The sequence below is a fragment of the Miscanthus floridulus genome, chromosome 1 (assembly GCF_019320115.1).
Source record: "Miscanthus floridulus cultivar M001 chromosome 1, ASM1932011v1, whole genome shotgun sequence".
In the NCBI taxonomy this organism is placed as follows: domain Eukaryota; kingdom Viridiplantae; phylum Streptophyta; class Magnoliopsida; order Poales; family Poaceae; genus Miscanthus; species Miscanthus floridulus.
The window spans coordinates 3,394,136-3,403,927 of NC_089580.1; the positions used below are offsets into that span (position 1 = coordinate 3,394,136).

The following is a 9,792-nucleotide window of genomic DNA, read 5'->3' on the forward strand; positions in this document are numbered from 1 at the left end:
TCACGAGTGGGATCGTAAGTGCCTTCGTCATCGAAGTCGGAGTAGCCGAAGTAGTAGTCGCTTGTGGCCATGAAGCGACGCATGGCTTTAGGGTCGCAAAGCCTAGAGAAGTCTGCTCTGGCCCACGCCTCATCCTCCTCTGAGGAGTCAGCGTGGGTGTGGGTCGGGGTTGTGGCGATGAGGTCGAGGGCAAAACGTTGGTAAGTGGTGGCGGCATTATCCAACCTGAAGGGGTATGGGGACAATGTCGTCGTCGGGCTCCACTCCGCTGAAGGTGACTCCTTAGGAGGTGGCGGGGTAGAGCTTGATGACGGGGCATCGCCGCGCGCCACCGACGTCTTTCCCTTGCCTAGGCTCAGGCTAGACAGGTCCCCAACCAGGGACTCTATGCCAACAGCCGGGCATAGGATACTGGCGGAGCACGGTGCGTCGCCCTAAGCTTGCGCGGGGTTGGGGTGGTCCCGCCCGCGCTGCGCCTGGCGAGCGCGATGAGAGCGGTGGCCTGGGCGTCGCCTGCGCCTAGGCTGCTAGGGCATGATGTCGTCGTCGGTCAGCGGGACTCTGGGTGAGAGGAGTACCATATCGTACTCATGTCCTAGAGACATGAACTCTAGGCTCCCAAACCAGATCACCGTGTCGAGACGTAGTGGTCGCACGGGGTCTGCCATCCGGAACTTGTTGGGATGACGAGGCTGACACGCAGTAGATCCCCCTACCTGGCACGCCAACTGTCGGCGTTTTGGGTCCGGCGGATCCTCAACCAACCAGTGAAAGTGTACTACGTGCCCCTAATCCTAGATGGTGATACAAAGAGACACAAGGTTTATACTGGTTCAAGCAATAGGTGTCCTACGTCTAGTCTGAGAGAGCGATCTTGTATTCCTTGCACCGAGGTGCTTGTAGTAGGGGTTTACATGCTGGGCGAGAGAGAGAGCTAGTCCCAGGTCTCTGCATGGAGTGGCGTGGGTTGCTTGTGCGTGTGCGTTATAGAGCGTCGTGTGTCGCTTGTCTGTGTGTGTCCGTGTTTTACTTGCCCGTCGTCTAGAAGCGGCCCCGGTCACTCCCTTTTATAGTCGAAGGGAGGCACGGGGGCAGTACATGGGTTTGCTACGTGGCGTTGTGTGAATAGAGGCGGCATGTCTAAGCCCTATAGCTTGTCACTGTGGCGGCATGGTTGGTGGAGCGTCCTTGTCCTCGGCGCACTGGAGCGACGTGCCGGTCACACCTGATCCTATGCGACGTGGGAGCTCTTGCGACCTAGCGCAGGGTATGGTGCGTACTGTGGACGACGTGCCGGTCACTGTATGTTGACAACGTAGAGAGCCAAGGCCCAGTCGGTGTCGAGGCTGAACCATTATGGGGGGCTCGACGGGCGCGAGTCCCGAGGCTACAGGGACCCCAAAGCGGATAGCCGAGGCTCGGAGGGAGCAGTTGGTCTTGTACGCTGATTCCGAGACTACAGGGACCCGGACATGACTCTCCATGCCGCGCTGTCCTCGGAGCAGGTGGGGTTAGGCAGCATAGTGCAGCACGGGTGTCAGTCATGGGCACAGCGCCGAGCACAGCGGCCGGTAACCCCTTCCCTGTCCTGTCCCAGACGGCATGGCGTCGATGTGACTTACGTCTCGTCGGCCACTCCGCTGTATCGAGCCGTCGTTCGGCTGGCGTCGCGGGAGTGGTTGACGCGTTGGTTGGACGTGACGTCCTCGTCTGAGGCCTTACGTGCGGGGCCTCGAGCGAGGCGGAGAATCGTTACCTCGTCTGAGGCCTTACGCGCGGGGCCTCGAGCGAGGCGGAGAATCGGTACCTCGTCTGAAGCCTTACGTGCGGGGCCTCGAGCGAGGCGGAGAATCGGTACCTCGTCCGAGGCCTTACGTGCGAGGTCTCGAGCGAGACGGAGAATTGGTACCTCGTCCGAGGCCTTACGGTTGGAGCCTCGGTTGAATCGGAGAATCGGTACCTCGTCCAAGGCCTTACGTGCGGGGTCTCGAGCGAGGCGGAGAATCGGCACCTCATCCGAGGCCCTACGGTTTCATTTTGGGCCGAGCCCGCTTCGGGTGAGCCCAGATATTGTTCGAGGTGGGCCGGGCTGTCTAGCCGAGCCTCGGATAAGGTGGGGGTTTGCCGGTGGTTGTCTCTTAGCTTCGATTTTTACGAGGTCTAAGTGATTTTTTCAGTTTTTGCTTAGGGGACCCCTTTTCATGGTACCCGACATTATGGTTCAAACTCTCCAAAGTGTTCATTAGATAATACTCTCTCCATCCTAAATTATGAGTCATTACAACTTTTTTAGAGAGTCAAAATATCTAAAGTTTGACCAAATTTATATAACAGAATAATAACATTTATGATACCAATAAGTATCGTTAGATTCTTCATTAATATATTTTCATAGAATACCTATTTTATGTCACAAATCCATGTAATTTTTTTCTACAATTTAGTCAAACTTAAGATTTTTGATTCTCTAAAAAAGTTATGCCTTGTAATTTGGAAGGGGGAGTATCTGCTTATGTTCGTGTAAGTGAGCTACTGCCTGCAATGTGTTTCTGAGAAGGAAATATACATATATGGAAAATTCGTACCAGCCATGCAAGGTGGCGACTGCCTGGGGTAAAATTAATCCTATTGTCCCGGGACGCAAGTGCAGTTTGGACTATTCCGACGTGACTATGACATGTGGAAATTTCGCGGTTTCTTATTATTCTTGCTCTTAGACAAGAAGCTTCACCTGACTTGGACCTAATGGATCGTTATTACACCACGCGTGACACGTTCTGCATAGTCTATGCATGCAGGAGACCACCAGCTTCACCTGATTAGTATGTACGGAGTACTACTGGAAGCTAATGATTAGTACGTGACAGGTAAACAATTTGGTATTTTCACATACGGTCAGTATTATATATACTTTTATTACTACTGCCAATTTTGCCAGGTCCTGAGCATGTCCAATACTCCCTCCGTTCCTTAATATAAGCCATATAATTTTTAGCACCAATATTAACGCACGGCTTGGGGAAGGATGTGAGACCGAGGAAAAAAAGAAAAATCAGGCCATCTTCTCTCTCCCAATCAGATTGCTTCCTAAATCTAAGGGATTGGTTGGAGCATGTGCTATGTGAGGTGGGAAGGTTTCCAAACTAATCGGCGTAGAAGCTGATACGTACCTATATTTTGAAATTTTCTTTAAAAATCTATATGGCTTATATTAAAGAACGGAGGGAGTATAATTTTGCTACCGCTTTTTCGTTTTCTTCTACTTATTAGATCAGATGTTGCTTTCAGCATACTCCTATCCTATCATACATTTAAATTAAAACAAAACCCAACCATACATGGTGCAAATTACTAGGTTAATTATATCATAATCCATCCCTTTCATATATAGCTTTCTTCAGTGCATTTATTTGTTTGTTTCAACTGAAAGCGAATTTAGAAAGACGACAACCTTGTATTGTATCTCATCATACCATGTTGATGGAGACTGGGGCCACGCGTACAACCTTATTACCATGTAGTACTCGGTACCACTATTTGATATACTGGCCCCGTTCGCTTTGAGCAATTTAGAGAAAACTGGAGAAATTTATAAGAAAAAAACATTGTTCCAAATAAAAAAAAAGCGGATCAAGTCGAATTTAAGAGCACATGAACGAGACCACTAAGTGAAAGATTGGAGGCACGCGTTAGGTCGTGTTAACCCCAAGGCCCCAACGAATTGACGTTGGGCATGTCCAGCACCACGAGAATATCCTCGCTATAATCACTGCCCACCACATGTTTATAACTTCATTAATTTATTTATCTGATGATGAGGTTTGATAAGAACAATGCTATTACAAATACTACTCATTGCTAGTTCTTTTTCTTAATGATTATAACTTCTCTTTACACTCTTTGCATATCCGCTAAACTTGTCGCGGATATAGTTGTGTCTATACACAATTATGATGAACCCACAAGCCCATCTGGATGCCCCATTGCCCCAAGTGTACCGAGTTTACACCATGTGTCCTTCAGTCCATTTCTCGGCCCTTGGTCTCTACAGGGAAGAGAATGCAGGCAACTCCGGCGAGGAACAGCACCAGCTCAAACACCAGCACTGCTTCCATCTGGTGGCAGTTCCGCAGCATGCCAACTGCGACGAGTGGGCAAATAACCCCGCCGATCTTACCAATGGCGGTTGCGATTCCGACCCCCGTTGAGCGAACAGATGTCGGATACACCTAGAAAGAGAAGGGCAGAATTAACTCACTTAAAACACTCTGCTGTGAGTTCTAGTAGAACCTGTCTATAACAATGCTAAAGCTGTATCAACGTATGTTCTATTTGTAGTCTTCAATCCACAAGATAATGAGATCTAACTACACCTACATGCCGATGTAATGATTTATACAAGGAAACCTTGAATGATGGATCTTCAAAGCTTCAGGTTGAATAGGATGGCCGTGTGAACATATAATATCAATGAATAATTTATGAAAACAAAATGAACTTATATTAAATACTCTTTACCATAAGAAAGTTAAAACGAACCTCTGGGGCATATAGACATAAAATCGTTGTGGTACCGGTGCCACAAGCACGAGCTCCGAATAGAAGAGTAGTTGTTAGCAACTCATTCTGATGAAGTACGAGTGGCCCAAGGAAAGCACAGCATGCAAACATCAGGCTCCACATAGTAGCCTTTCGGCCAAACCGATCAACAAGCAAAGCCGACAAAATTAAGCCTGGAATCTCTGGTAGAGAAGCGAAACCATGAATTAAATGGGATGTTCCATAGCCAGTCACAACAAGTGTGTGTGTGTGTGGGGGGGGGGGGGGGGGGGGGGGGGGGGGGGCGGGGTTCAAAGAACCTGTATTCTACCTGCTAAACTAGTGATAAAAGTATCTTTATAAAGATTTCCATCATTTTGGTGCACTTCAAAGATCAGACCAGATTTACAGCTTCTATTCACATCACTTAGTTGCGATGTCAGCAATGCTATCCCATAATAAGCAAAGGAACTTGCATAGTAAACAAACCAAAGAAGAAGAGTTGATCTGAGCAAGTTATGTGATAATAGCTCGCGCAATGCAGCAATAGCACCAGATTTGGATCTAATAGCATTCCTAACTGTATGTTCCTTCTCTCTGACTGGAATAAGGTGTTCATCCTCAGAAACATGAGTGATGTAATCAGTCTTTGTTTCTTGATGGTATGTGAGAACTCCCACAGGAAGAGCTCCTTGGTTTGCAATGGCCATTCTCTCCAGGACAAGCCTTGCATCAGTCATTCTATTCTGTGCACAAAGATAGCGTGGCGACTCGGGTGTAATTCTGAAGAAAGGAAGCAAGAGGAAGCATGGAAGGGCGGTCAATGCCAGCAACCACCTCCAACTTAATGCTGATAGTACAGCCTGCAATGCAAATAAAAATGAGCAAATTTCGATGTGAAAACTTGTACACGTACAAGTCAGATGTGTACCAAACCCAAACCTAACTTACTGAATTCCAGACATTTTGATCAGATACAGAAAAGTCAGAGTTCAGATGGTTAGGTAAAAGTACGATCATCAGGTAGGCATCACACATTGAGATATCTTAAGCATTGCTACAGAAATAATGACAGTATAGTACAAACGGATAATGCAACTGATAAATCCGGTTGTCAACAGTCACAAATACACTACACCTGAAGAAAAATCAATGTTACACATGACACAGAGCACTCCAAAAAAATTCTGGTTTCAGAGGCCTGCTTCAACAAATTCCTACACAGAATTAAGGAAAGCAAGTCCCTCGCAGTTATGCATAATGTATTATCTCTGAAATTAACTAGTTGCGTTCCTTTCAGAATAGATTATATGTACAGTATTACCTATAAGAAAACCATGGAATGAAAAAGGGAAAACAATGAGTTGTAGTGAAGGAACAAATGTCATACCCATGCAAGTGAAGCCTCCAAGACTGTGCCAATAGTCCAGAAAAAGGATAAAATAACCATCCAAGTGCCACGATTTCCTGCTGGAACGAACTCCAAGAACCAAGATGTAAATACATGCCCACTGCCCACTCCTATGCCGACAAAAAACCGAAGAACCAGCAAGCACAAGTAGTTAGGAGATAAAGCACTTAGAAAACCCATTCCACTAGTAAGCAGAGTTGAAAGCAATAGAACAGTCCTGAAAAAAAATACAAGGTTTGTTTCATGTATGCTTGGCATATAGAAAATTAAACATAGAAAAGAATCATTGTAAAAAACAGGATATAATCATACAAACTAGACCCTCTACTAAGAATCATCAAACCAGTTATTTAATATCCTCTCAACTTTGTGAAGGTAAAGAACACTATTTAGTGGGGCTGGGGGTTATCGAAGTGTTTATGCAAAGCTGTCCGCTTATGAGGCATCCCACTCAGGTTTTATTATTTTACAGGTAGAGAAGAGGGAAGATAAAGAGAGGTGGGAACTAGACAAAAGAGAAGAACAAATTGTTTGTCTTTTACTTTTTTAATCTGTGCTGACTCAGTACATGAGGTCACTAAGTGAAATGACTCATTGGTTTATTGACTCAGTGAACTGATACCAATCACAATTGTCAAAATTGAATTGGTTTATTTAGACATAGGTCATTAGATCCAATACCTCGGACTAGTGAGAAAATAAAAAGGACTCGACCTTTTTCCTGCCTGTTTTAAGAAGCCAATTCTTGTAAATGGAAACAGAAGTTTTCTGGAGCAAATCCTTACTTTCTTCCGTATCTGTCGGAAATAAAGCCCCAGGCACAAGCTCCGATTAGCATGCCAGCAAACACAACACTGGATAGCAGACTCTCATCTTGGGGAGAGACATTCCACTCTTCCCGCACCACTGGTCCGAGAAATGACAATAGCATAACCTCCATGGCTTCTGTAAGCCAACCCATTCCTGCATACGTGAGGACAAGTGCTTGGAACTTTCCAAACCCGATGAGGGTAAGAGCGTCATCGGTGGTGTATGTTTCCATATTAGCAGCACCTGCAAATTCTGCAAAAACTTGTGAATCAACAATTAGAGATTCTGAGATTGCAAGTCAACTCAATGGGATTTGGTGTCTGCCAATACCATATACTTTACAAAACAATTTCGTTTTTAGGGAACATACTGGACTCACCACTGAACCAGTGTGTGTAGCACCGTGATCTGACAACACTTATTTGATGAGTAGAATGAGTATCAATGTCTATCTGACCTGAGTTTCAGAATAGAATCAACCACTGCAGTCCATTGACCTTTCCTTTTTCTGGATTAAAAGAGTGTGCCGGACGCCACTGCAGTGAAGGAGGTCAATGTTCAGAAACAGAAAGCAAGTGTAATCCACCCAGCAAGTTATGAAGGAGGTCAATGTTCAGAAACAGAAAGCAAGTGTAATCCACCCAGCAAGTTAAGGGAGCCATGCTTTATTGACAAAAGCTAAAAGCACAAAGGAAGCATTATTCCTTGGAGATTGAGACGAACTGCCATACTATTTTCTCATGGCACCGTCACCCATACACGAGCACAAAACCAGAAAGCTTGGAGATTGAGAGGTACGGCATAGTATATTCCTTGTGGATAGGATAGGGAGGTACTAGTACGGTTTTATTGGCAGAAGATGCGCAGGTGCGTTGACTTTGTGCTGCAGCTGATAGGGTGGGTACATTTTTCTTGACACGGGTTTCTCATCTCAGAGTAAAGAAACGCCACGACTGAATGCGCGGAGCTACAGGTCCATGGTTTGCCATGGCTCAGGGCCGAATTTCAGAGCGTGTGTTATTGGGGGTAGTTGTGTGTGGGGATCAGGATCAAAGGCATGCATACGGATACAGCGAAGCCGAACATGTATGCCTAGCCTAGTGTGCGCCCGCCGCACTCTTGCAGGAGAAGAGGAGACCGCCGCCGGTATTCGGCATCAGTACGAGGGGAGCGGGGTGGAGGAGGAGGACAGACGAACGAAACAAAGAAATCAGTAAAAGAGGCGAGGCCGCGAGGGCAAGGGAGGAGTGGATGGAGGGAGAGGGAGAGGAAGAAGCGAACCAGGCTGGCGAGCTGAGCGGCGAGTGCGGGCGACGCCGGCGGCCTTTCAGGACCAGCGCGTCGAGCGGAGGAGCGGCTCCTCTCGGCCCCGGCGAGCGACGGGGCGGCGGGCGCGGAGCGGAGCGGCCTCGGTCGCGCCGCTGTTTGTTGGGATTGAGATTGGGAGGCGGTTCGACGAACAAGCGATGTGCGATGCGAGACGAGCAGAGTGCAGGCGTGCCGTTGAAGTGGTGGGGCGCTGTGGGTTGAGAGCTCTCCGTCTCTTGCACGGTGCGCCCTTGCCCAGTTGCCCGCGACACGGACAACGTTTGGTTGCGCTTTGCGTCACGCCTGGGTTTTCATGTTATGGTAAGGAACGACTAAAACTTTTATACTAAAAATACATGAATCGTACGATAAGATAACAATACTGTTAAATTAAATATCGACGTTAAAGTGACATTTAATTCAAAAAGCAAAATTCGTGAAATTAACATAGTCACGGAGAGCGCGACGTCGCAGTCTCATAAACTCTACTGTATAGACTTTTTTCGTGATACGGCTAAGATAATATTTTATATCGGAAAAAAAATTCTACGATATTCATTTCTTTCATGCGCCAATAAATCTATGAATAAGTTCTGCTGTATCTTCGAATAATCATGTACACATAGGTTCGAGTATATATACAAATAGGTTCGTGCCCGTGTGTTGCTATGGGACAGCTAAACTTTTGTACTAAAAACATACGGATCGTATGATAAGATAACAAGTATATGACCGACGTTAAAGTGATATTTAATCAAAAAACTAAGTTCATGAAATTTACACGGTCATAGAGAGCGTGGCGTTGCGGCTCACAAACTCTACTGTGTAGATCTTTCTATGATACAGCTAAGATCATTTTTTATATCGGCAGGAAGAGATTTTCGATACCCATTTCTTTCGTACGCCAATAAATCAACGAATAAGTTCTACCACATCTCCATATCATCCTGTACACGGTGTTGGCAAGCAAATTAGCCACAACTTATGTAATTAGTTTTATAATTAGCTCATGTTTAGTCCTCCTAATTAATATCTAAAAATTCATTGTGACAGGGACTAAAGTTTAGTCCTAGGATCTAAACACCTCTGACTTTAGACTCCTGCTGACTGCTCACTTGCACCACCATACCTATGTGTCTGCATGTATATACTCTAATGTCAGAACGTCTAATATGATCTTTATTGTCCACCTTTTAAAAATATCATAACTTTAATGTTGTCATTTGTGTATGTTGTAGGATTGGGATGCTTTGCACTGATCCATGAGGGTGTCCATGAGAGTCGAAATTTTTTATGCCATTATGATGTCTAAGCTTACCAATAAGACAGAGACGAACTTGATTGTTAAAATATTTTTAACACTACTTTCATATGCTTTCTCTATCCTAAAATAGAATTCATTCTCGCTTTTCGAGATATTAACTTTTTTTAAAACTTCGACCAATTATATAAAAAATATTAATATATTTATAATACATATTTAGTATCATTACATAGAATATTGAATATATTTTTATAATAAACTTATTTAGATATATAAATGTTACACGTATCTTTTACAAACCTAGTTAAAGTGGAGAAAGTTTGACCTACACGCATCCCAAAAATGACTTATATTTTAAGGTAGATGAAATATATGCTAATAGGAGTAGTCAACTGAAAGTGATAATGAACACAACAATACTTTTATATTATATGCTAATGGGAGCACGAAGAAACGCAGG

General features: G+C 45.1%; 1 protein-coding gene across 3 annotated transcripts; it reads right to left on the reverse strand.

The window, feature by feature from the left end:
- Positions 1 to 3,781: 3,781 nt before the first annotated feature.
- On the reverse strand, positions 3,782 to 8,333 carry LOC136490562 (organic cation/carnitine transporter 7-like). Of its 3 annotated transcripts, XM_066487064.1 has the most exons (7): positions 8,042 to 8,332; positions 7,140 to 7,296; positions 6,736 to 7,012; positions 5,930 to 6,167; positions 4,871 to 5,402; positions 4,540 to 4,742; positions 3,782 to 4,229 (listed from the first exon to the last, which is right to left on the reverse strand). In XM_066487064.1, the coding sequence occupies exons 3-7, from the start codon at positions 6,990 to 6,992 to the stop codon at positions 4,020 to 4,022; spliced, it is 1,440 nt and encodes a 479-aa protein (XP_066343161.1). In that variant the 5' UTR covers positions 6,993 to 7,012; positions 7,140 to 7,296; positions 8,042 to 8,332; the 3' UTR covers positions 3,782 to 4,019. The 3 variants fall into 3 exon arrangements, with proteins under 3 accessions (XP_066343161.1, XP_066343799.1, XP_066344266.1); XM_066487702.1 differs by having other exon boundaries at positions 6,736 to 7,296; positions 8,042 to 8,333; XM_066488169.1 differs by lacking the exons at positions 7,140 to 7,296; positions 8,042 to 8,332 and having other exon boundaries at positions 5,930 to 6,060; positions 6,736 to 6,873.
- Between the last annotated feature and the right edge of the window lie 1,459 nt (positions 8,334 to 9,792).